General features: G+C 44.0%; 1 protein-coding gene across 4 annotated transcripts in view; it reads right to left on the bottom strand.

Moving 5' to 3' along the window:
- MBOAT2 (membrane bound glycerophospholipid O-acyltransferase 2) overlaps positions 1-27,298 on the bottom strand; it is a 218,701-nt gene that overhangs the window by 28,723 nt on the left and 162,680 nt on the right. For all 4 annotated transcript variants that reach the window (XM_077812555.1, XM_077812557.1, XM_077812558.1 and 1 more), the window contains 2 exons: positions 18,914-18,968; positions 10,728-10,911 (listed from right to left, as the gene is read on the bottom strand). In XM_077812555.1, coding sequence (XP_077668681.1) covers positions 10,728-10,911; positions 18,914-18,968 — 239 coding nt within the window. The remainder of the gene's footprint in view (positions 1-10,727; positions 10,912-18,913; positions 18,969-27,298) is intronic.

Raw genomic sequence — 27,298 nt, 5'->3', positions numbered from 1 at the left:
GAAAACCAGACCTATGAGGGAAGGTTAAAACCATGTTTAGTCTTGAGAAAGGAAGACTAAAGGAGGACCTGATGACAATCTTCAAGTACCTTAAGGTCTGCTATAAAGAGGACATGGATCAATTGTTCTCCATGTCCACTGAAAGTAGGACAAACTGCAGCAAGGGACCTTAAGATTAGCTATTAGGGAAGCTTTTTAACTATAAGGGTAATTAAGCCCTGGATCAGGCTTCCAAGGGAGGTTGTGGAATCCCCATAATTGGAGGTTTCTATGAAAGGCTTAAACAAAACACCTGGAAGGGATGGTCTAGGTTTACTTGGTCCTGCCTCAGCACAGAGGGCTGCACTCAATAACCTCTCAAAGTCCCTTCTGGCACTACATGTCTATGATTCTATCATGTGACCTCTCATTGGCAGCAGGGACCACATCGGAATTTGGGGCAGTATGGGAATAAAAACACTTGAAGCCTTGCACTGGGACATGGTATCATTTGTCTATGCACTTAGCTGCAAGAGCTAAGGAGGCTGGTGTGTGACATAAGGTCTTTGCAGGTTCTAAAAGAGCCTCATTAATAGGACGGGCTACCCGTCCAGGGGCCACCGCCTGGAGAATGTCCAAAACCTTGTGAATATTCTCTTGCACAAGCTCAACCTGCATACCCAAAGCCGCAGCCATTCTCCTCAGCAGATCCAATAAGATTTAAAATCCTCCAGAACTGGAGAGGAGTCATCCGGGGTCACTGAGGTCAGGAGGCAAGGAAGATGACAGATCACTTGTGGCAGAACCAGCTCCTCTGATTCATCCTGAATCAGTTCTGGCTTTGGAAGGTGCATAGCAAATAGTCCCTTTTGAGTGGACCAGTGATCAAGACATTGGGGACCAGCTATATGAACGGTCCTGTTCCCTGTACCAATGCTCTCCTTCTGGGAGTGGTGTAGAAGACTTGCTAGACCAACCGTGCCTCGGTAGGGATGTCAATGGTGGATACTCTGAACCCAACTATGAGGAGCCACCTGAATAATGATCAATAGGCATCGAGTATGTCAATCCTGATGAGGCCTTAGGTGATCTGATTTATCTGTAGTCCATTGTGAAGAGGTCAGTATCAGAACCAATGCTGGCACGGTAGTCGTACCACAAATGTGCTCCAAGATGTGGAGGATATTGCATTGAGACTTGATACCAGGAAATATTTTTGTAGTCAGTGACAAAGGGTAAGCTATGGTCAGTGGCCATTCTGACTACCATCTCAGTATCATGGTACTGAGGCCACAGGTGCAGAGGCAGAAGATCATACCAGTTCCAACTGGTGTGCATAGGTGCCAGGATCAAGACTTTATTGTATTGCTTAGCAGGTACTGACTCTGGTACAACTCTCAGTCTCTGTATCTGAGCCAAAGATTGGGACAGGACGGGAAGAGCAGGAGGCGCCACCAATGCAATGGCCTTTGCAGCCTCATAAGCTTGTGAGGTCATCAGTACTCATAATGCTGGTGCTGAAACAGTGTCTGTTGGTACTGGACTCAATAGCTGTCTCACAGATGGTACCGGAGTCAACAGCATGGTACCAGTATCTTCCCTCTGTAGTACTGGGAGACACAGGTCAATGGCCCACCTCTACCATGAGTACTTAAGGAGTGCTGGTGAGGTTCTGACTCCTTTGAAAAAAAAAGAATGCTTCTTTGGTCTGTTTAATGGGTCTTCCTTTGAGGAAGCCCTGCCGAGGAAGCCCAACCCCTTTTTTCTGAGAAGAGTGTGAAACCAGGGGTCTGGCATGACACCACTGCAGTCCCTCTGGCCTAGTGTTTGCAGAAGGCAAAGCATTCAGTCAAATGCCCTGGAGCTGAGGTGGGTCTCATAGCCTGTTCCAGGAGGTATTGCTTGAGGTGCAGATCCCTGGAAATCTGCATTCTTTTCTTGAAAGAATAGCAGATACTTCACCTCTCTTTTTAATGTGCCCCTTGTCGAGTCACAAAAGGCGGCATGTGAGTGGGTGGGTGTTACTACTGGAATAAACACTTCATATGATGGGCAGTACTTAAAGCCCAGTGACCGCTGCATGCCAACAGTGCCTCGCACCAAAAACTAATTATTAACTAACTAAAAAAAAAATTAGAAAAGCAGTACTTGTGGCACCTTAGAGACTAATCAATTTATTTGAGCATGAGCTTTCGTGAGCTACAGACTAACTCGGCTGTTACTCTGAAACCTAAAAAAAAATTAAAACAATAAAAGAAGCCTAACTACTGGGTACTAACTGCTAACTAGTTATTCACAGGAAAAGAGGAGAGCTGAACATGCTGATTGCACATTTAAAAAAAAGACTAAGGTAAACTACCGGGGAGCTCTGATTCAGGCCATGGGTGGTGAGAGAAGAAACTGAAGGGGAACAAGGTGGCAGTGCCTTTATATAACTTTCAGGAGGGGCCACAAGGAGGTGCAGGGGATGTGCGCTGCCCCAAAATGTGCAGCTTCAGAAAACTCTCTGGCTCTGGCACACTGGGCATAGACATCTCTGAATGGAATACATGTGTGCAGCCACTTAAAGACGAATAGGTGCTCCACCCTCTTCCTCCTCAAGTTGTCGTCTGTCTTTGACACAGTTGATCAGGCTCTTCATGAAATGTTGTCTTCCCGGATCCTGTCCTTTTCTGCTCATCCTCCTACTCTCTCCTCTAATCTCTCCTTTCGCTAGAAGGATCCTTTTCATCCACCCTCCAACTTTCTAGGAGGTTCCATATTTCTCCATTCTTGCCCCCCTCTTCTTGTCCATCTGCACTTCATCTCTAGGCAGTCTCATCTGCAAACATTTCAACTATCAACTCTATGCTTATATCTCTCTCAGATCTCTCTCTCTCTACTCTGGACCTATCTCCTTCTGCCCAGACTAAGGCTGTGTCTACACTGTCACTTTCAGTGCTAAAACTTCTGTCGTTCACGGGTGTGAAAAAAACACACCCCTGAGCAACAAAAGTTTTAGCGCTGAAAAGCACCAGTGCAGACAGTGCTTAATTGCCAGGAGCTGCACTCCCGCTGATAAACCTACCACCGCTCATTCAGGGTGGGGTTTTTTATGTGGGGGAGAGCTCTCCCCCACATGATGAAGCGTATCTAAACTGTCAATGCTGTTGCAGCAGTGCTGTGACGCGGCCATGGCCGCGCTGTAACATGGGCAGGGTGGACATACACAAGGAAATCTCAGAAAGAGAGATTTTAGGGTATGTCATTGTTACGTTCAACATGAGCAGAACAGAGCTCTTAATCTTTCCTCCCACTCCAAAACAGTCACCACTCCCTCCCTCTCAGACCCCATGGATATCACCCCAACCCTGCCTGTCACTCAGGCATGTAATCTGGGCATTCTATTCATTTTGGTCTCTTCTAGAGCCTCATATCCAGGTCATGTATGAATTCTGTATTTCTTAACTAATATCTCTAAGATCTAGCCTTTCCTTTCTGACCACATAGCTAGATCTCTTCTCCCAAGCACTCATCTCAACTACTGCATCCTACTCTCTGGCTTTGACACATCCCATTTTGTCCCATACATATCCATTCAAAATGCTGCTGCAAGTATTTTCCTGGCTTGTTGTTTTTACCACATCACCCTCTCTGTGTTCTTCACCCTTTAGCACAGGGGTGAGCAAACTTTTTGTCTTGAGGGCCACATCGGGGTTATGAAACTGTGTATGCAGGGCCCGGTAGGGAAGGCTGTGCCTCCCCAAACAGCCTGGCCCCTGCCCCCTGACTGCCTACCTCAGAACCCCCGACCCATCCAACCCCCCTTGCTCCTTGTCCCCTGACCGCCCCCCCCCCCCGGGACCCTACCCCCATCCAACCCCCCCAGTTCCGTGTCCCCTGACTGCTCTGACCCCTATCTACACCCCCGCTGCCGGACAGGCCCCTGGGGACTCCCATGCCTATTCAAACCCCCGCCCCGTTCCCATCCCCTGTCCACCCCCCCAGAACTGCCACCCCATCCAACTGCCCCCTGCTCCCTGACTGCCCCTGGGACCCCTGCCCCTTATCCAACCCCCCGCTCCACGCCCCCTTACCATGTCACTCAGAGTGACAGGACTAGCAGCTGCACCATTGTGCCGCCCGGCAGGAGCCAGACATGCCGCCCAGAGCGCTGATGGCATGGCAACCTGAGGCTGCGAGGGAGGGGCCGAGGGCTAGCCTCCCCGGCCAGGAGCTCAAGGGCCAGGCAGGATGGTCCCATGGGCTGGATGTGGCCTGCGGGCCGTAGTTTGCCCACCTCTTCTTTAGCATATTAAATACACTACTAATCTTTGCTTTTAAGGTCCTTCATGGCCTAGCCCTACCTATTCATATCTTATACACTACTGAGATGCTGACTGCTGCTCCTGTTCTTGCCAGCTGGCCTTCACGCATTTACTACGTTTTCAAATAAGTACTTTCATGCTCCTTCCTATGCTGCTCCTAATACATGGGATGAGCTCCCTGTAAACATCTGCAAACCTCTGCAAAACCCTCCTTAAAGTCTCCTCTGCCATGAGGTCAGTGCATCATTCAGAGAAGGAATCTTCTCTTCCTCTTTCAAACAAGCAGAAACCTGACCAACACTGAAGAAACCCATCATGGATACTTCAGTCCTACCCAATTCCCAACCAGTGTCAAACTTCTGATTCCTTACAAGCTCATAGCTAGCAAAAGTCTAACTACAAGCAGATATAACTGAAGCTAACATTCTAGACATGATGCATTCTGGATTCAGGCCAGGACATGAAAATGAAATTGCTTTAGTGGCACTGATGGATATCCCCTCCTGTCAACAGACAGAAGCAGTGCTTCATATTTTTGACCATGAGATATGGCTGTATCATCTGACAGGTGGCAGGGATCCAAGGTGATGCACTAAAATTATTTGGGTTCTTCCTACAGGCATATCCAACAAGTAGTGACAGGAAACTGCACCTCTATTACTAGACCCCCTCATCTGTAGAGTTCTACAAGGATCAATTCTCTCTCTGGTCCTTTCCAAGATCTATATGCAACCACTAGTTGAACTGGTCAGACAACATGGACTCCAGTGTCACCAATATGCAGATGACACACCACTCTACCTTCCCTTCACCACATGTGATTGCACCACTGCAACCAAGATGGCCGTGCTTGAATGAGACCAGCTCATTAATGAAGAACAGTTGGCCAAAGGAAAGCTGAGGTGATGGTGGGCAGAAAGGAAAGTATTTTGAAGAATTTTCAGCCATGATGCTGTGTCCTTTGGCAGAATGTTCACATCCACCATTGGTCAATTCAGTCTGTAGTCTAGGAGTACGCTTGGACTCCTCACTGACTCTAAGCACTGGTTGGCTAGGAGTTTCCTTCCCATCCTGGTGAACAAAGACTGAGCCTCAGTTATTGATGCCTTCTTCACTTTTTGGCTGGCCTACAGCAGTGCTACATACTAGGGCCTGAAACCGCCAGCACTCAGAAAACTCCAACAACTACAAAATGTTGCAGTGCAAAACAGGCTACTCAAATATTTGTGAACAAATCATATCTGTCCTCCACTCTCTACACTGGCTTCCCACTGAATTTAGAATCAATTTCAAGGTCTCGGTCCTTATCTTCAAAACGCTCCATGGCTTGGGTCCAGGATACCTAAAAGGCCACATAACCACCAGGTCAAAGACCATGGTTGACAACTTTGCTCCTGTGGAGCGATGGAACTCTCAACAATAAAAGTAAAGCTTGTCTATGTGGGAGACAAAACCTTCTCCAGGACTGTCCACGACTGTGTTATGAACTCCCCCAGGAATTAAGGAACTTCACAAACCTCACTACCTTTCACTCCAACTACAAGCCACCTTGTTTTCTTTAACAAAAACACATAGCAACAGGTATGTTTATATAATTATAATAATAATAATAATAATAATAAACCCTACCAAAACAATACATTCACCTCCTTCTGGGGAGAGGATGAAAGAACAAACGTGTCAGAAATTAGTTATGTTGCTTAATGTGCTACTGGAAGGTAAGCTCAGATACCATGGTGATGAAGGTAGTATAAAAACCTATGTAGAACAGTGGCCAAGAATACCGGTTAAATACTTCAGACTTTCAATATTTCAAATTTATAATCCTTAAAAAAATGTTAAGTACCCAAACCTGCAAAACTGCCATGTGACCCCTTTCCTCTAAGTGACTCTTACATCCTTCATGTTGTCAAAGATTTAAGATTAGATTACTGAAGATATTGGCATATCTGCATAAACATTAAGTGTTTCACATGAGCTCTTGCGCCTTCTGGTGGTGACGGAGATGGTAAGCAGAGGGAGCACTGAGGGGGTGTGGTTAGTGACTTTTACATATCACAGAACTGTGTGAGAGAATTGTCTCAAAAGAGGTTTTAAAGCAAGATAATGAAATGATTCAACAGAATTAAATAAACTGCTTGGATAATTCAACAGAAAAGCAGTTGGAGTCAGCAAGGTTTCTTCCTCAAGGGTTGGTGTTTATCATGAAAGTAAAATAATTATCAGAAAGTAAGCAGGAAAAAAACCTTTTTAATGTTCAACTCCATCCTGAGACTTCTCGGTGAGGAGCCTTAATTTCCCAAAAGTATTCTTCCCATTGTCTCCCATTCAGCCACTCTTCTAGTCCTTCCCCTGAGTTCCTGTTCAAGGGAAGGGAAAAGCTGAACAGCATTAATCCCTTGTTCTCTGGGGATGTAAACAAAGGGCTGAATTTCCACAAGTTACTCACAAATGTTGGTACATGTGTAATTTACATAAACAAATACCTAATCTCTACACACAAACCATTTATTTGCATGTGCACACAGTTAGTGCAAATACATGGGCACAAATCCAAGGCATTTGTACTCACACAAATTTATGGACAGTTGTGATCACTTAACTTTGAAAATCCAATCTATAATTGAAAAACGGGCATTCACTCTTTACTGTAAGAGACAGTAGCTATAATTTATGAATTGGTAACAATATTAATCCTTTACATTTGTATAGTGTTTTTCATTCAAGATCTCAAAGTGCTCTCACAACATTAATTAAGCTTCAACATCCTTCTGAGCTAAGTAATCTTACTTCTCAAATCAAATGAATATTTTTCTCTCTTATAGGCTGGACTCTGTATTTCTTACTCTAAGCAATACTTGGTTTCTCTATGGAGAATTTTAACTTTTTTTCTTCTGGATGAGTGGGGAATCCTTGTCATAGAAGAAGTGTAGTGACTCCTTCAAGGAAAACAAAAGTTCCTATTTTAAGATGTGACTGCTATGTAGTAGATGCTGTCTAATGTGAAATGTAGATAACATTGGGAGTTTTGCTGGAACTAAGTTCACTTCTTAAAATCCAAACCATAAAACTAGGAAGCTGGTGATTTTGGTCTACAATTGTGAGAAAATAATGTGTCCAAAAATTATTCTGTTTAAATATTTTATTACACTGTATATTTATGTAAATATTTATTTACACTGTACGTTTTAGGATAAATGTCTCAGTAAGAAGACAACTTGTCATAATTTTATTATGTTTTTGCTTATTATGTTGATTTTTATGTTAATAATACTGTTTCATTATTGTTCTTATGTATTATTTGTATGACAGTAAACCCCAGAGATCCCCAGTCAGGTTCAGTGACCCATTATTCTAGCACTTTACAAACACAGGAGCAGACAGTCCCTGCCTCTAACAGAATCTGAGGTTAACTCATAGCATATAGATTTTGAATTAGTTTGTGTGAGAAGAATATTGACCCTCACCCAAGATCACAAAAGCTGCAACTCAATTTCCTATATAAGTGTGCTTTTGAAAAATGTGACTTCACTTAAGAGTATCAGAATAACCAGTTCATGTTATCCAGGTAGCCTGTCAAAGCATATAACAAGTAAAGTCCTTTCTAAAACTTATAATTCTGATTTAGAGGAGGGCTGATGAGATATTGCTATTAGCTTCTGCCATTTACAAATGTTTGCCAAACCTTCCACTTTAAAAAGTCTCTATATAACAGGAAAGCTGCTTTTTTTCAGCATAAACCAGAAATACCCTTATCTAAAAACATTTATCTGATCTATTTGTTACCCAAATACAAAGCAGTTTAAGAGACCGTATTTGCTGGTCAGACACTGCCATAGCTTCATGGTGACACAACATTACATAAGTATCAATATCATACTTGAAAGATGTTCAGTCATTCAAGTCAATTTTGTAGTCCTTGGCCCTGATCTCCACAAAGTTTCAGTTTGCTATGGTCTTTACGGCTCCAGTACCCGACTGATAACTGTCATATTAAGTAACAAGACCAACCAAGCGGGATCTCACAATTCTATTTCATTATGAATTTGTAAAAATGAGATCACCAAGCCTGACAAAAAAATTCTGTTGGGCAATCTTGTTATCCTTTCAGCACCTCGGGCTTGATCCAAAGCCCACTGATGTCTATAGGAAGAATCTTGCTGACTTCATTGAGTTTTGGATCAGGCCTTAAGCAATTAAAACTGCCAGGCAAACTTTTAGACTTCTATTGGAATGGATTCGTGTTTAAATCTTCTTGAGTGATACACAAACAAAAATTCATTCAGTAAACTAATGAACTATAACAAAGCTTACTACATGTGAGATTACTAAACAATCAGTTAGTTAAAAACTACAGGCAATTAGCAAGAGCTTCAACATCTAAAAATAGTCAGTCTAAGAAAAAGCCAAAGCAGGGGGACTTTTTTCCACAGGAATCCTGTATTTTAAGGATAACTAATAGCTATAATAAAAGTAAACTTACGAAGATAGATATTAATTTCTGACTGTTGACACCACTTTGAGCACCAACAAATGATAGCTTGTAAAAAGGCATAACAGGAGGGAGATATGAAATAAATCATTTAAAAATGTTGACTAGATTCAGTTAACATGCAATTAACACAGTAAAATACTAGACTAGATTCATGTCATGCACTTAACACAAGTGTACAGGAGGAGATTGGCATGAATATTTGATGTTATAGAAATAAAATTTGACATGAAAAGAAGCTTATAGTAAATTTAGCTGAAAGATTCTTTCATCTAAGATATTAACATTTGCTGATCCTCATTAAGTTTCTTATTTTGATGAGTTACCTAATTTGTTTTTCTTTAAAAAATAAAATTAATATGAGAATCTAAGAAAATATCTTTAGCTAAGTGTTTTAGTAATATAACAGGATTGGAACATGAGTCATAACAAAACAATCAAGGTTGTAATTGATACAGCAAATGCAGTAAACAAATATATAATCCACATTTTTTTCAAAAGCACGCAATACTCACTGGTGTTATAAAATGCAGCCAAATTTGTCTAACACCAGTTGGGACATGAAGTATCAGGAGCACAGACAGTTTATCTTAATCTTAATGTCAAAAAGCTAATGCAGCATAAATTACAAAAAAATAAAAATAAATAAAAAAATCAAGCACTGTATGAGCAACACAATTTAAGGGAAATTGCTTACCTGCAGCTAGAGTATTTTGAGGGTAGACTCCTTTATAGATTCACACATATATTGGCCTTGTGACCTTCAGATGCTTGAGAGCGTACTAGCAAGTTTATGTGGTAAAGTTTAGTACCACTTTGAGGCATATGCACAAGCATATCTACATCAGGCAAGCACACAGGCCTCACCCTCACTTCCCAAATACCTGCTCAGAAATAAGATTCAAAGTTAAGCAGGGAAAAGGTAAGTTGGAGGTGGATTTGGGGAGGCAATATATTTGGAGATCTCTAGTTCTTTCACAATAACTTAAGTCTGTTATCTGTTTGAGGTGATAACTGTATCTTGGACTAAAATTCAAATGTGTACATATATATAGTCAGACCAATTCATGTGTAGGAGGATGGAAAAATATGTTTAGCATCCTTGATGTGAAACGGATCAGTTTTTAAAAAGGGTAATGTACAAAATGTCAGTAGTCATTGGTTTTAATTCAAATCATATGTGCATCTTTTGCAACAGATGATCAACAGGCCTTTCATTCATATGTGTCTGGACCTCCACTCTGATAAGGGAGCAAATAAAATTAGCATACCCTAATGTGCATGGATTCTGGGTGCAGTGTGGTATGATAATGATTACAAGTATGTCACTGGTATTGCGTCTGTACAACAAACAATCTGTTTACTTGTCCTTCATTTGAATAAAGAAATGAAAAAAAATTAAGACTGGAAAAAGTTCCTATAAACATGTTAAAGCTCTCTCTCCCCTAAGAAAGACCTGATCAGAGAGGCTTGTTACATGTAAATGTTCAGTTTTAGCGTGAAATACAGAAAGAAGCTAACAAAAAAAATTAAGAGACTTTGAAGTAGCTTATAAAATCTTCCATTCAATTTCCATGGACAAAATGCGTGTAGTTTTTCCCATTATTTCCAGCTCATTTTCAGAAGCATTTCATACAGACTAATATGCTTGTAAGGAAGTGCACATGAACTGCTTCATCTGAAGGTGGTATTTTACCATATAAGCTTATTAGACAGCTCCAAGATTATTTTCTTTCGTTCAGAAGACCCAACAGTGGGAATCTATGCAGAACACCTACCTTTCAGGAAAAAAGACTTTTTTTTTTTTTTTAAAGAGAGAACTGTTCCATTGAATAAACTCCAGATATATCTGAGAAGTTATGCCTGTAAATGAATAATGCAAACCAAGCTTTTCATGCAATGACTATATATATATATATAGCAGCACTGCAAAAAATCATAGTTCTTACATTTGGTGAGGGATCTGTTTGTTCATATTTTACATCTTCTTTCCCATTTGCATCAGACTGTGTCAGTTGGTATGATCTGCCTTCAATGAAAGTAATATAGTCTTTATAAGAGCATAATGGGCCTGCCAGGATACCCATGAAATTACAGTTGTAACTTAAATACTCCAGTAGACTTGGCATGCGTCTGTAATTCAAAGACAAGCAACTTGTGAGAGGTACTCTATGCTTTTAAAACAGTCCACTGTAGGAATAATCATTTATTTTATTACTTATTCTAATTCCAATTAAAACACATACAGTGAAGCAGTCTAGTTACATTTTATAACTACAATTTAAAATATAAATGAACGTTTCTTCATCAGTCTATACTGAGCGTTTCCAGACTGATTTGCCTACCCACAGGGACTTTCTCAAAGCCCAAAATCATACCATCAGTTTTTAAGTAGATCTCCCCACTGTGATCAATGAGAAACTTTGCTTAAAAATCAGTGATATAATATATCTGTGCAATTAGATAAAGGGCTCTTGTCAGTCTAAATTCAGTTTGTCTCTAGGGTACTATCAACTGAAGTTCACTGGAGTGAGAGACTGAAGGATCTTTCATGGTAGCACAGGTTTTTTATATATATACATACAGTATATACGTATGTATGTGTACCGGCACACATACCCCCTTCTGCACCACCCTAAGTACAATAATACAGACAAAAAAGCATACTTAAAAAAATAGAACAGCTTTGGTCCTCTGTCAAAATTGTGGTAAAAATTTCTGAAATTGACAAAGAATTCCAAATGGTTTATCTTATGGAAGTGACATGAAGAATAGAAAAATACTGAATAAAGGAGTACATTTTCTACCTGCATGTCCTAATAGATGGTGCAAAAATGATATTTAAATAAATAAGAACTGCCTGTAAAACCCCCACTTGGGATTTCTTTTCGAAAGGACATAGTTACAAGCATAAATGTCAACACCTCACATAAATTATAGGTCCTCCCATTCTGTAAGTTGATATTTATTTCTCCCCTGATTTTTTTTTTTTAAAAGAGAAGGGAGGCACTCAATTCTTCAGTAGTAGTCACTGAACCATTATTTCAGTGATAATAAAATGAGTATCAAAAAGAATTGTGATGTTCCCTTATTCAGTTTTTGAAAATCACACTATATACCAACTACTTTCCCTAAGAACTGCTAATGTAATCTTTCAGTAACTTAAAAAGTGCTGAGAATGATTTCTACTCCACACTCAAGTCATTCTGAAGATTTCAGTTCAATCAGGATTCAAATTTATGATAACAGGAAGCCTAAAATCAATGCATTCAAATGAATGTACTACATCATACTTTCCCTATATACTTCATCAGTATGATTTTTCCAGTGTAGTAAACACCAGGATATGTTGACTTCTTGGTCTACTAGAGTTTAGGTCGCAGAACATCTTGCATTTAGACTAAATGCACAATGTAATCCAAGACTAAATTTTCTGACCAGAGATGAGAAGACCTCATCCTGTCAGCTATCGCGATGAACAATTGGGTGGATTTATGGAATGGTTTGGTACTTTCTATGTAGAATGCTAGGGCATGTCTAACATCCAATGAGTGAAGCTGCTGTAATTCTCTATTTGCATGTGGTCTCAGACAGAAAACGGGTAGGAAGGTTGTCTGATTGCTATGAAACTGGGAAACCACCTTTGGGAGGAAACTAGGGTGAGGTGTAGCTGCACCTTGTCCTTAAAGAAAACTGTGTACGGAGGTTCTGATGTGTGGGTGCAGATCTCTGAGACCATTCTAGCAGAAGCAATGGCCACTAAGAAAGCCACCTTCCATGAAAGGTATAACAAGGTCACATTGCCAAAGGTTCAAATCAGGGACTCATACGTTGATAAGATCGGGTTTAGGTCCCATGGAGGGACAGGTTCTTGCACTTTCTAGGCCCTTGAGAAAACAGATATTACTGCAAGGTGAACCTTGATTGAGGCGATCGCTATACCTTCCTGTTTCAGGTGTAACAAGAACTCGAGAATGTCCTGAAGTGATGACTGCATGGGCAAGACTCTGTGTTGGGAAGCCCAGATGGAGAACTGCTTCCACTTTGAAAGTTAAGTAGCCCTGGTGGATGGCTTCCTGCTACCTACTAGTGTACAGGGAGATTTTAGCGGACCAGCAAAATGCCTGGACCACTATCAATAACTGGAATATTGATTGTCACGCTTATTGCCAAAAGCAGCTAAATCAGCAGGTCTTAGCAGGCTTTACCATATCTAGCAAGAAGCCAGGAGGGGAGAGGGCCCTGTGTCCTTTCTGATAAGATCTCTGTTGAAATTGCTGAGGTATGTGTTTTAGAAAAACAGGAAACTTATCTATATCTGCCCTTTGGGATGCATTTGTCAGGGTCCTCAAGACATATGGATTCTGCAAATACACATCTGTCTAATTAAGGGTTTGAGGAAACCTCTTGCTTAAACTTTGAAATTGTTTGCTTAAGATTTTTTTTATTGACATGTTATTGTTACACTAACCCAAATAAATAATGAGTGAAAATATGGGGGAGATGAACTCTTCAGAGACACTTCATGGACACAGCTTAGGGTCCCCAACAGCAGCTGAAAAACTGGCCAATTGGACAGCTGTCATTGTACCACTCAACGAGCCCTCCAGACTTCAGTAATTATTGATTTTGGGGGTGTCTTACTAACCTGTTGCGAATGTGTGTAAGTGCTTGAGACTAAAATAAAGCACAGCTTTAAGTGAAAGAACTCTTGTATTATACTGTTTGTGCCAGCCACCTATCGGTCAGATGGCTGTTGTCTTCAGTGATTTATTTCCTGCCACTACCTCATCAAGAGTAATAGTTATCAAGAGCTTTTGGTTTTTAGAATCACAGTAACAATAGGACCTAACAAACCTGCTCCGAGCAAGCCAGCTCTCTGGGATTTAGACATGGCATTTATTCCAGGCTGTCGCATGGAGCAGATGACCATGATGCTGAGAGATCAGGTCCAGATGTAGAGAAAGCAGGATCATAGTCACCATGGAGAATCCTAGCAGTGTGGCTAACCAATGCTGATGTGGCCAAGCTGGAGATATTAGGATGACCCATGCCCAGTCCCAGCTGATCTTGAGCAGAAACTTGTGCATGAGTGGGATAGGAGGGAAAGCGTAATATAGGTGACCTGTCCACAGGAGTAGGAAGACATCCGTGAGCAATCCCAGGCTGAGACCTCGTAGGGAGCAGAACTGGTGACACTTCCTGCTGTGCCTGGTTGCAAACAGACCTACCCAGGGAGTCCCCGACTGCTGGAAAAAGTCTCTTGCAACGTCCAGGTGAAGGGACCACTTGTATGACTGGAGAAAGACCTGCTTCAGTGATTTGCCCACTCGTTCTGCATTCCTGAAAGGTGAGAAGCCTCGAGGTGGATTGAGTGAGCCATGCAGCATTCACATAGCTGAACTGCTTCTCGACATGGGGGGGAGAGCAAGCTCCTCCCTGCCTGTTGAGATAGAACATGGCTGCAGTGTTGTCTGTAAGAACCAACAAGCTCTTCCCCATAATGTGAGGCAGGAATGTCTGATAGGCCAGGTGAACTGCCCTAAGCTCTCTGACTTTTTAGTGAGAGCTCTTCCAGAGACCAAAGGCCTTCAGTCCTGAGGGGAGCCAGGTGAGCTCCCCAGCCTAGCACTGATGCGTCTGAGATCAGGGATATCGATGGTTGGGGCCCTGAAAGGGGAATGCCCACACAAACCACCAGCAGGTCCAGCCACTAGTTGAGGGAGGTGAGGACCGGGGAAGGTATTGTGAGATCAGAGTCCAGATGGTGGCAGTTTGGTGAGTACACCAAGGCCAGTCATGTCTGAAAGAGTCAGTGGTGTAGTCTTGCATGCTGCACTACATACGTACATAAAGCCATGTGGCCCAAAAGCATCAGATAGTCCAGGGCTGTTGTAATTGGGTGGCCCTTGAGGTGTACTATCAGGAATGTGATTGTCTGAAACTGACTATCTGGGAGGAAAGGTCTGGCCTGGGTAGAATCAAGCACCACTACAATAAACTCTATCCTCTGTAGTGGAGTGAGGGTAGACTTCTGTACAATTATTAGCAAGCCCAGGGCCTGGAATGTCGACTGGATGAGGAGGATGCTGGACTTTACCTGATCCCTAGACCGGCCTCTGACTAGCCAGTCATCCAGGTACGGGTAAACTTGCACCCCTCACCTCCTCAGGAAGGGCGCCATTACCCCCATACATTTTGTAAAAACCTGTGGAGCTGCTGACAGGCCGAATGGGAGTATCATGAATTGGTAGTGCGTGTGGTTCATGACGAATGTAAAGAACCTTCTGTGGCCTTGGAAGATCGATATATGGAAGTGAGTGTCTCTTAAATCGAGGGCAGCATACCAATCCCCGGGATCCAGGGAGGGAATAATAGAAGCCAGGGAGACTACGAGGAGCTTTAATTTCTTGAGATACCTGTTAAACTGGCACAAGTCTAGAATAGGTCTGAGACCGCCCTTGGCTTTTGGGATTAAGAAATAATGGGAGTAGAACCTCTTCTCCATTAGATTTTGTGGACCCTCTTTCACCACTCCCACCTGAAGAAGACATTGAACTTTCTCAGCCAGAAGTTGCTCTTAAGAGGGGTCCCTGAAGAGGGACAGGGAGGGAGGGTGTGAAGGAGGGGTAGAAATGAATTGGAGAATATATCCCACTTCCACCATGTTCAGCACCCAATGGTCTGTAGTGATACAAGAGACTATGCACAGATGAAGTGGGATAGGCAGTCTGCAAATAAAGGGAAAACAGAATCCAGAAGCATGGAACCTGGTACAGCATCCTCGAGCATCCCATCAAAAGGCCTTTTTGGAGCCTCCTGGGTGTCTGGATGGGACAGACATTGACTCTGAGGTAGAAGGGGGTGGTGATCTATTCCTAAAGCCCCTGCTCCTTTTCCTCTGTGGGTCTTGATGGGGCCATGGGGTGGAAGACTGGGAGGACTGCTGAGGTCTGTAGTGCTTCCTAGAAGTTGCTAGGGTATACAATCCCAGGGACATAAGGGTCACTCTGGAGTCCATTAGTCCATGAAGTTTCACATCGGTCTGCTCCGAAAAGAGCTAAGCTCCCTAGAAGGAAAGGTCTTGGAGGGTTTGCTGGAAACTCCTGCAGGAGGCTGGAGGACAGTAGCCATAAACTCCTATGCTTGGCTACTGTGGAAGCCTGGACCTGACCACCAAATCTGCTACATCTAAGGCAGCTTGCGGGGAAGCCCTCGTTGTGCATTTCCCCATATCTACCAGCAAGAAGTACTCCAGCCTGGCCTCTTGCAGCAGCAAATCTCTGAACATCAACATGGAGTCACACATGTTTAAGTCATATCTGCACAGAAGCACCTGCTGGTTAGCAGTCCTGAGCTGCAGACCCCCAGTAGCGTAGACTTTTCTACTGAATAAGTCCAACTTTTTGGAGTCCTTTGCTTTAGGTGTTTCACCATGCAGACACTGCCTTTCCCTTTCATTGGCAGCAGATTCCAACAGAGATCCTGGGGGCTGGATGGGAAAGAGTGTACAGGAACTCATAACCCTGGGAAAGAACAAAGTATTTCCTCTTGACTCTCTTTGACGTAGGGGGAAGAGATATGGGGGTTTGCAAAGAGGCTTTCACAGGGTCCATGTTAGCCTCATAGAGAGACAGGGCTACTTTTGACGGACCTGCCATGGTCAGAATGTCAACCTAACTATGGGAGGACTCCTTTACTACCTCCACCTGTAAGCAGAAATTTAAGGCCACCCTCATCAGTAAATTCTGGTGTGCCTTATAATCATAGTGGTAAGGCGACACGCCCTCCCCAACATAGCCTTGTCTGGAGAGGAGGCCAGCACTGGCTGAGGGCACTCCTCTTCTCCCTCTGTGCTGACAGGATCCCCCAAAGCTGGTTCCTGAAAGTTGGCACTGGGTTTGGTACTGGAATCCTGGTCAGATGCTGCCCAATGAGATGGAGGTGCCCTTCTCTTGGAGGCCACCGAATAAGAGTGTCTTGAATAGGGTCCACTGGTTCCAAAAGAGTCATGGCCCATTAGGCCAAGTACTCAATGGCATTACTGTGCCCAGGTCCATGGCAGGATAGGTATGACTGAAAGAATAGCGGGGGTGGCTCCTCGGACGAGAGGAGTGTTGACTCAACCTCTGATTCCAGCAACAATGAGCCTCCCTCCAGTGACCAGGGAAGTGCAGTTCCCACCAGTGATGGAGACGAGTGCCAAGGTGGGAAAGCCTGCATTTGGGCCAGCGTGGTCAGTTTCCCATTAGCTGGTACAGTGGGCCCTGGAACCAAACCGTAATTAGGGGCCATGTGCTCCCTCCTGCCTTCCAGCACCAATACAACCGACTCCTGTACTGCCGGTGATGCCAGTACCGACAGCAATAGCTGGTCTCTGGCTGCAGCAAATGCCTCCGGCGTGGATGGCACTGCAATAGCGCGCGTATCACACTGTCCCTCAGGTGCTAATGGTTCATCCGGTACTAGACTCTATGGTGCTGACTGCTGTGATGCTGAGGCAGAGGAGTGGCCTGACTCAGGTCGAACTCCGCTCTGCTCCCTGTGCCTGGCCTTTGGCATCAGGGAACATCCCCTCAGTTTCTCATGCCTCTTCTTCGGCACTGGGGATGGTGAACGGTGCTAGGAATCTTGCCTGGTGAAAGGAGTGCTCCTCACCGACGCCAAGGTGCTTGGTGCCAAGTCCGACTGGCTCGGAGGAAGGTCTCAGCACCACCTCTATAAGCAGGAACTTCAACCTGGCCTCCCTTCTTCATACGAGGTTTAAAGTCCCTGCAAATCTGACGATGATCCCCGACGTGAGTCTCACCCAAGCACTTTAGGCAACTAGAAAGCTGGTCGCTCAGGGGCATAGCCTTGTTACAGGAGGCACAAGGCTGGAAGCCTGATGACCAAGGCATGACTTAGCACCGAGTACAGATGAAATTCTGCTAACGAACAGAGAAACACAAACTATACTAACGAAGACTAATTAACGACAGTATTTACAACTACTAACTATAAAAACTATCAGAAAAATGAAGTCCACTCAGAAGGTTTGCCGTAGCAAGAAGCACAGTTCCAGCGACCGTCATGGCCAGTAAGAAGGAACTGAGGGGTCGCGGGGTTGGCTGGTCCCTTTAAACCGGCGCTATGAGTGTGTGGCATCAGAGGGCACCCAAGCCACCACAACGGGTACCACTGATAGAAAAATTTCTGGCAACTGGGCTCAGGGCATGTACACACCTACATTGGAACGGACATGTGCTAGCATTTGAAGAAGTTTTATACTCCATTCTAATGACAAATGTGGTCAGCATGAATATGCTGCAATAGAATGCCCTCCTTCCTTTTAGTGTTCCAAGACTCATCTTCCCACAATGCTATAACAAGAGGATTTCTCTTGTCTCATTTCATTTTGTGTGAGGGAAATAGTAAGGAATTTGAAATTAATTTTTTTTAAAGTTGCTGGGGGTTTTTTAGTTCAATTATCTTCATGCCATTAAGACTTCTGAAATAACAGGTACTAAAAAGAAAATGATTTCTGAAGAGCAAAAATTCTCCACTTAGCTGATTTGTCCACCACAAAAATGGTCTAGACTTCAGATGTTAGATACTTAAATCCTTCAAAAGCTATAACTACACTGTCAAATAGAGTAATCCAAAGCACTTGTGTACTTCTTTGATTGGACAGACACTGTGGCATAAACTAGGGTACTGACATCTATTAAAAAGTCTTCCAAATAAAGAAAGGAGGGAAAGAATCAAACTAAAAGTCGTAAAAGAGAAATCAGAGAAAAGCATTTTGTTTCTTTGATGGCTGTAACTCACATGTACTATGCAATTACCAATCACTGACAAAAGAGTACATGCTTTTATTCTTCATTATCAAGAAAAAAAACTTTAATGAGAAATTGTCTGTTTTAGTAAAAGCCCCGTAAGTAAAATGTAAGGTCTATTTCAGTAGATATCTTCCAAGTGCAAAAAAACCCACATGAAATTAAATTACAAATATACTGTACATGCAATCTAAACCAGAGCCAGCTTTAGATAACTGGACATCTTATGTATCAGCTGCATCAGAGCTACAAAGTCTTCATAATCCATGCAAAGCATCCAAAACAAAAACTAGACCCATAAGCATAAGAAAGCCTACCTTACAGCCAAGCATCTCTGTGATGGGGTCAATTCTTCTTCCTTTCGAAACATTCCTGTAGAAGAGGGAAGAAATAAGCACTAGTTAATCATTTCTTTACCAGAGAGAATGGGGTTTCCTTGTGTCACAGTTTAGGGCAACTGTACCTGTATTCCGCCCCCCCCCCCTTTTGTGGTCCCTCGCGGGCACCCACTATATGCTCCCGGCTGCCCAGCCATCAGCTCTTTTGTAGTAGAGCTGAAATTAGGGGTGCTGCTTGAAGTAATAATAACAAACGCCACATACATGGTTTCCATCATCAGCACTCCCACTCTTTCATAGATTCATAGAAGGTTAGGGTTGGAAGGGACCTCAGGAGGTCATCTAGTCCAACCCCCTGCTTGAAGCAGGACCAATCCCCAATTTTTGCTCCAGATCCCTAAACGGCCCCCTCAAGGATTGAACTCACAACCGTGGGTTTAGCAGGCCAATGCTCAAACCACTGAGCTATCCCTCCCCTCCCCTCTTAAAACTGCTCCAGCACCTCTGCTCTCTTAGGCAGACACTCACGTTCCTCTGCCTCCTGACCAGGAGCTTACCAGGCTGCACCGTTTCCTGCCCACATCATGATATTCCCAGCAAGCCAGACTGCCTAAACAGGCCAGCATCTGCACTTTGCTTTCTCTATAAGGGCCTGCAGTTACAAGTTACCATGCAGCTCTTTTCTAAGCGAGCTTCTTTATTCTTACCGTGAAAACATTACAGAGTAAACATATTAAAAACAATAAAAGAACCTACACTCATGCTAATAAGTTTACCAGAGATCAGCCCTCCCACAACTCCAAAAAGGGCTCTGGTATGAGTCAGTCCTTCAACCCTCACACCGGGGTTTTTCTGTGGTTACAAGTTCATAACAGCCTTAGCTCAGAATTAGTCCACCTACGCATAGGCTAGTCTTTCTTTTATTACAGCTTGAGCTTTTGATCTTGAAATGCTGGGAACATGTAATCAGTAGACAATGGTCCCCTTTTCACGGTGTACCTTCAAAAGGTTGGGTTTTACATAACTGGAAATGGGGAATTTGCATTCACCTTCCCTTAGAGATTCCCCAAGCAAACCATTTGCCGTTGTTAGTCCCAAAAGTCCATTCTTGTCTAGCACATTGTTCAATATAGTCCTTTGAATTTCATAACACTTCCCAGGGTTCACAGCCCATCCCTCCCCAAAGAGAAGTTACGCACAATCCTGGCCCACAATCATACATAAACTATTCATTGAATACAGTGGTTTTCAACCTATGGTCTGTGGACCCCAGGGGGATCAGTGTCTGCAGACTATGTCTAAGGAATCCGTGAAAGGGTGTTGTTACCATAGAACAGTGGGTTTTAACCTGTGGTCTGCGGATCCCTAGGGGTCCGTAGATGTTGTCTAAGATTTCCAAAGGGGTCTGCACCTCCATGCAAAATTTTTTAGGGGTTGCAAATTAAAAACAGTTGAAAACCACAGATTTAATACAATGGGCCCCATAACACACTTAAACGTAATTCAATAAGGCCTCCCAAAAATACTGCAGGAAACTGCCACATCTGTCACTCCTTGGTGATCCAATGTAGTTTCTCAGGTTTTGGAGTAGCAGCTGTGTTAATCTGTATCCGCAAAAAGAAAAGGAGTACTTGTGGCACCTTACAGACTAACAAATTTATTTGAGCATAAGCTTTCGTGAACTACAGCTCACTTCATCGGATGCTCACGAAAGCTTATGCTCAAATAAATTTGTTAGTCTCTAAGGTGCCACAAGTACTTCTTTTCTTTTTGCGGATACAGACTAACAAATTTATTTGAGCATAAGCTTTCATGAGCATCCGATGAAGTGAGCTGTAGCTCACGAAAGCTTATGCTCAAATAAATTTGTTAGTCTGTAAGGTGCCACAAGTACTCCTTTTTTTTATAGTTTCTCAGTTCCTCAAAAATCTTGCTAACCAGAGAGATCAGACCTAAACTCTGATCCACATCCAGAAGTACATTATCATGCTATTACACTGCTCAAGACTGCTATTCATTACACATTTGAAGCACAAAATTGTTACAGTCAGAGACAGATTAAGGCAATCCTGAGCCCTAGATACACCATGACCGGGGCCTAGTGCAGTACCACCCTTGCACTATGGTCTCACTCCAACTTAAAGTGGCAGTGAGACAGGCAGCATCATAGATCCATTTAATCTCTTTTAGGAGCAACAACAGGTGTCCCCAGCCCTTTGAAGAAGCAGAGTCAGCAATTCAGGGACCCTCTAATCCTACCTCAGCAGCCAACGTATATCTGTATGAGTGCTCATACCCTCCTGCCACGCACGGTGCCCTTTACTGGTGATGTTGGCAGGAGGCTCCTTGAGTAATGGATCTTGGCGTTAACATCCCACTAAGAAGCTAGGGCAGTTCACAAATCTCTGGGCTGCGAGCTCAGACTGTCTGCAGACTCAGACAGATATTGTTGCATAACAAACTTAGTTCACATTTTCAAACTCTTCTTTGAAATTATGAGAGCTGGACACTTATTTTTTTAAAATGAAAGATCAAATTCTGTTGTCTCCATGAGACTCTAGGAGCAGGGTTCTAAGAACAGGTCTGTAGTGACTATGCCTTACTTCGGTTTTATTTAAAGTAGGGTCTTTATAACCACTTATACGCATAGTGAATTCCACCACCAATCTCTGATGAAGCAGAGACCACGACTGGGGCAGCCTCTCACAGCCCCATTTCTTTCTTCTAAGCAGACCTGTGAGAATTGCTTATCTTGGTCCTGACCCTTCACACTGGAATGGGAAGCTGCCAAAGTCACTTCTTCCAACATCCAAATGAAGAGCTGAAAGGCGTAGATGGCATCCCACAGACCTCACATCACCACTAAATAGGGGAACCAGCCAGGTGGCACCACCTCTTTCCCACCATCACAATCTCACCTCACCTCTGTCCCGACACTTCAGCAGAGACACAGGTGCTGCATCACACAGACCCACACTGGAACACAGCCATAGGAGGAGTGAACTTTCAAAAGTGACTCTGAACTTTCAAAAGTGACTTCCAATCCCACACAAGGAACTGAACCTAATTTGAATTCACCACAACCAAACCAAAATAAAAATTTGATGTGGAAAGACTTTTATACTTATATTACCTATTGTATGTGCATAAGAGAGTAGCCTGTACAGTTATAGAATCATAGAACTGGAAGGGACCTCAAGAGGTCATCTAGTCCAGTCCCTGCACTCAAGGCAGGACTAAATATTATCTAGACTATCCCTGACAGGTGTTTTTCCAACCTGTTCTTAAAAATCCCTAATAATGGAGATTCCACAACCTCCCTAGGCAATTTATTCCAGTGCTTAAGAACTCTGACAGTTAGGAAGTTTTTCCTAATGTCCAACCTAAGCCACCCTTGCTGCAATTTAAGCCCATTGCTTCTTGTCCTATCCTCAGAGGTTAAGAAGAACAATTTTTCTCCCTCCTCCTTGTAAAAACCTTTTATGTATTTGAAAACTGTTATCAGGTCCCGTCTCAGTCTTCTCTTCTCCAGACTAAACAAACACATTTTTTTCAATCTTCCCTCATAGGTCATGTTTTCTAGACCTTTAATCATTTTTGTTGTTCTTCTCTGGACTTTCTCTAATTTGTCCACTAATTTCTCTAATTTCCTGAAATGTGGTGCCCAGAACTCGACACATCACTCCAGTCAGGGCCATCCCAACCCATACGCAAAATACGCAGCTGCGTAGGGCACCAGGAAATTCGGGGCACCAAATTTCCTGGTGCCCTATGCAGTTGCATGCTGCTCCAGCCCCTGCTCCTCCGCAGTCCTGCCCCCACTCCAGCCAGCCCTTCCCCTGAGTACTGCAGCAGGGGTTGGGCTCCCTGCACTCACTGGTGGCGGTAAGTAGAGCGACCTGGCCCCAGCCTGCTCTGCTCCCCTGGCTCCCAACTGCGCTGGTCCCAGTCAGGTCACTCCACTTCCCGCAGGAAGGAGCCAGTTTCCCCCTGCCGGAGGCCTGGGGCCAGTTCCCCCTTCTCCCCCGAGGAGGCCTGGGGCCCCACACAGTCCCGGCGGGCTGCATAGGGCATCAAAATGGCTAGGGATGGCCCTGACTCAAGTTGAGGCCTAATCAGCGCGGAATAGAGCTGAAGAATTGCTTCTCGTGTCTTGCTTACAATACTCCTACTAATACATCCCTTAATTACGTTTGGTTTTTTTGCAACACTGTTACACTGTTGACTAATATTTAGCTTGTGGGCCACCATGACCCCCAGATCCCTTTCCGCAGTACTCCTTCCCATTTTGTATGTATGCAACTGACTGAACCCTTAAAATTGAACCCTTAGATCAGAGATTCTCACACTGTGGTCCGTGAGCTCCATTCAGGTGGTCCATGGATAGTTCCCTCTAAGGTGCGCGCCTAGGCGGCCACACACAAGAAAATGAAGAGCCACCCACCTAATTAGTGGAGCCATGCAGGCGTGGCTCCACTAATTAGGTGCCTGGACCTGGAGAAGATGCACAAATAAGATGAGGTGGTGGCCTTGGGGAGAATAGGGGGTACGTGGGAGGGGGCAGTGGGGTGAGAAGAGGGGATGGAGGGAATTTGGGACATGCAGGGCTGCGGCGGCCAGAGAAAGAGGCAACTTTCCCCAACTCCAGGGCTGTGGCTGCTGGGGAGAAATGGCCCTCCTTCCCAGCCTCAGCTCTGTGGCTGTTGTGGGGGGAAGAGACCCTCCCACACCTTCCCAGCCCCAGCTCAGGGGCTGCCGCAGTGAGGGAGAGAGGGCACATCCATTGCATTAAAAAGGTAAGACTACTGATAGTAAAATATACGTTGTGTGCTTTTATTTGTAGGACAAAATAGTTTATTATTATTATTTTTTTTTATATAGCGTTTTTATCCAAAGCATTTTACAACAGTTAGCTAATGGTACAAACAATGTTTGGGAAGACTTAAGTGGTCCACCGAGACCCTCAGCAATTGTCAAGTGGTCCGTGAAAAAAAAGTTTGAGAACCACTGCCTTAGATTGAACCCTTAAAAACACACACGTCAGACACTTTTATGAGAATACTGGTCTCTGAAGTATTACATACTGTATTTTTGGTCTGACTCATTTTTCTTCAAGAACAACAGAAAGCAGCAGCAGCAGCTAGGTCTGTCATAATGGGCTAGTACAGCACAGGACTAATTAAGGGGGGAAAAAGGCTCCAGCTGGTCAATGAATGAACCTGATTACACAGTGAGCAACAAGTCAACAATCAAAACCAAAATGAGAAGGAAATAAACACACTGCTATAAGGACCTCCTCTTGGGGTAGTCCATGCATGTTAAACAGGGCTTTAACTGTATATTTATTAGCAGTGACTTAATCATAGCCTGGATGACTGATAGGGCAGGATGCCTATTTCCTCAGATATACTACATACAACAGCCCTTCAAGAATTCCCACCTCCATCTTCAAAAAGACATCCCTCCACCCACCCTCTCTCACTGGACTTCCCTGTTATCTTTGGTCTTCAGAAGGGTTACTGAGTTTTCTCTTTTCCCCTAGTCAGGCCTAATGGGGTTTGGCAGCCCCATCCACTACCTTCTTTACATGCTGAGGGAGTGTCAGACGGCCTTTCCTCCCCAATCACGTCTTACATGTCACAACCTTTCAGGGAGCCATCGAGTATCTCCTTCAGTCTGAAAAAAGATCTGTGGTGGAGGAAGGGGACAGGAAGTGCCTCCCAACCAACACACACCACACAGCAGCAGCAGGAGGGAACACATGCTAATAACCACGCTCTCAGATGAATTCCCTGATCTATGCAAACTATTTACACAGCTCTACTTCAGTGGTCTTGAGCTTACCTCCCCTACTCATGCACTCCTGTTCTATCCCCACATTTGATCAGGTGACAAAACAAAGGACCTACCACTTACCTCAAATAGTTTCTCTTCCCAGTTAGGCAGTTGCTATGTGGAGGCTGCTGCCTATCTCAATTACCACTACCATCTCGTGTTTCTTTGTGCTTCCCTATCTGTTTGTCTGTATCCACCAGTTCTCTCTTACCTTAGACTGTAAACTCTAAGGCAGTAGCACTCGTTTTTCAATCTGCATTTGCACAGCGCTTAGCACAATGGGGTCCTGTTCCATGACTGGGGCTCCTATGCACTATTGCAATATACATAAATCTAAAATCCATGTCCACACTTCTGTTTCTCTTTAGCTCCTACACATTTCTGATGAGTTTGGGTTTATTGTGCAATTTTGTATGTTATATAGAAACTGCAATATATTTAACAACCACACTTATTTTTGCAGTCAAACACTGCTAATAGGAGTGTGGTGCATATGTCTCACAGAAGTACAAATACTGTCTCACAATGTTATGAATTCCCACACACTGCCTGTTTTGGCCTTTTTCCGTTCGTTGCATGGCTCCTAATATAACATTCATGTTTGTACCATGTGATCTTATTCATTCACAAAAAGAAAAGGAGTACTTGTGGCACCTTAGAGACTAACCAATTTATTTGAGCATAAGCTTTTGTGAGCTACAGCTCACTTCATTGGATGCATACTGTGGAAACTGCAGAAGACATTATATACACAGAGACCATGAAACAATACCTCCTCCCACCCCACTCTCCTGCTGGTAATAGCTTATCTAAAGTGATCACTCTCCTTACAATGTGTATGATAATCAAGTTAGGCCATTTCCAGCACAAATCCAGGTTTTCTCACCCTCCGCCCCCCCCCCCCCCCAAAACTCACTCTCCTGCTGGTAATAGCCCATCCAAAGTGACCACTCTCTTTACAATGTGTATGATAATCAAGGTGGGCCATTTCCACCTTGATTATCAGGAATTATCATCCTGGTCCCAGAATAGTTGGGATATAAACACAGAGCACTAGTCTGAAAGTCAGGAAAACTTGCTTCTATTCCCATGTCTGGCAGAGACCCGCTATGTGACTTTAGGCAAATCATTTCACTCTTCTGTGCCTGAGTTTTTCCATTAGTAAAGTGAGGATAATACTTACCCTTCTTTGTAAATGGATATTATAACTATTACTAAATTTTAATGTGGTCATTTCATAATGCATATTTGGATTTCGAAAATATTTTGATCCCCTACAAGGGTTCACATCAACATAACAGTGAAGCCATCACTGACAGATCCAATGTGAGCAACCTTGTCCCTCTCCAACGTGCAGCTGTTGCAGCTGATTCACACAAAGCAGCTTCTTCTAAACCCACAAACAAACCACAGCAACAGAAGCCACATTAAGCACTCCTATCCTCTATGGAGCAGTCAGCTTCACTTCCATGACACTGCTAGGTTAGGAAACCAAACTTCTAATCAGGATTGTTTTCTGGTCTTTGAGTTCCCCTCACTGCAGCACGAAGAGATACTTACCAGCCTCCCATTTAGCCTGCTTGAAAGTTTTCACCTTTATGTGTTCAAGGAAATCTGGTGATACAGTCATTCAGAATAGTCACATTTCTAAAAAACAGTTAAGCATGAGGAAGTGTGGGGAGCATATCACAGGCTGAGCTGGACCTAAAAAGGATTTCAGTTTGAGGTGCTCAAATGGGTATCCAACTAGTCTACTTCTGATTTTCCAAAATCCTATTATCCAAACCTCTGCATTATGTGAATCCTTTCTTTCTCCCCCATGCTTGGATAATGCAGAAGTTCAGATAACAGAGCAGAGATCCCCGGCCATGGGGGAGTCCATCCTGTTATTAAATGGCTCCTGTGGCAGCCCAGGGAACCCTATGCAGCTCTGATGTCATGGGAGTGAGTGAGAGAGGGCTGTGACAGCAGAGCTACAGAGGACTCCCTGTGCTGCGGGTCCTGCCCTCACAATTATTCGAACTCCCAGTTATCTGAATCAAACCAGGGTCTCCCATGCTCAGTGGTGGATTAGCCACTGGGCCAATGGGGCCTGTGCCCAGAGGGCCCAGTCAACTGGGAGGCCTGGAAAAAATCTGATGCTGGGTGGTGGAAGCTTGAAGCACTGGCTGCTGGGCAGGCAGGCAGGGCAGGGGAAGCCCCTGTGCCCCAACCCTGCTCCCCCGCAGCAGTGCTGGGCGGGTAGGGGAAGCCCCTGGCAGCAGTGCCAGATGGGCGGGATGGAGGGAAGCCCCCACATCCTGGCAGCAGCAGCAGGTGAGGTAGGGGAAGACCTGGCACTCCGACCCTGCTCCCCATCAGCAGCGCTGGGCAGACGGGGTGGGGGAAGCCCCCAGCACTCCCTGACCCAGGCAGAAGCTGCTGGGTGGTGCGGGGAAGCCACCAGCACCCCGAACCCTGTCAGAAGCCATGTGGCTCATCCGCAGCAGAAGCCACGGGGTGGTGGGAGAAGCCCCAGCGCCCCAACCA

This window comes from Eretmochelys imbricata, chromosome 3 (genome assembly GCF_965152235.1).
Source record: "Eretmochelys imbricata isolate rEreImb1 chromosome 3, rEreImb1.hap1, whole genome shotgun sequence".
Taxonomy (NCBI): Eukaryota; Metazoa; Chordata; order Testudines; family Cheloniidae; genus Eretmochelys; species Eretmochelys imbricata.
The sequence above is the reverse complement of the archived record's forward strand: the minus strand, read 5'-3'. Positions and strand labels throughout refer to the sequence as shown.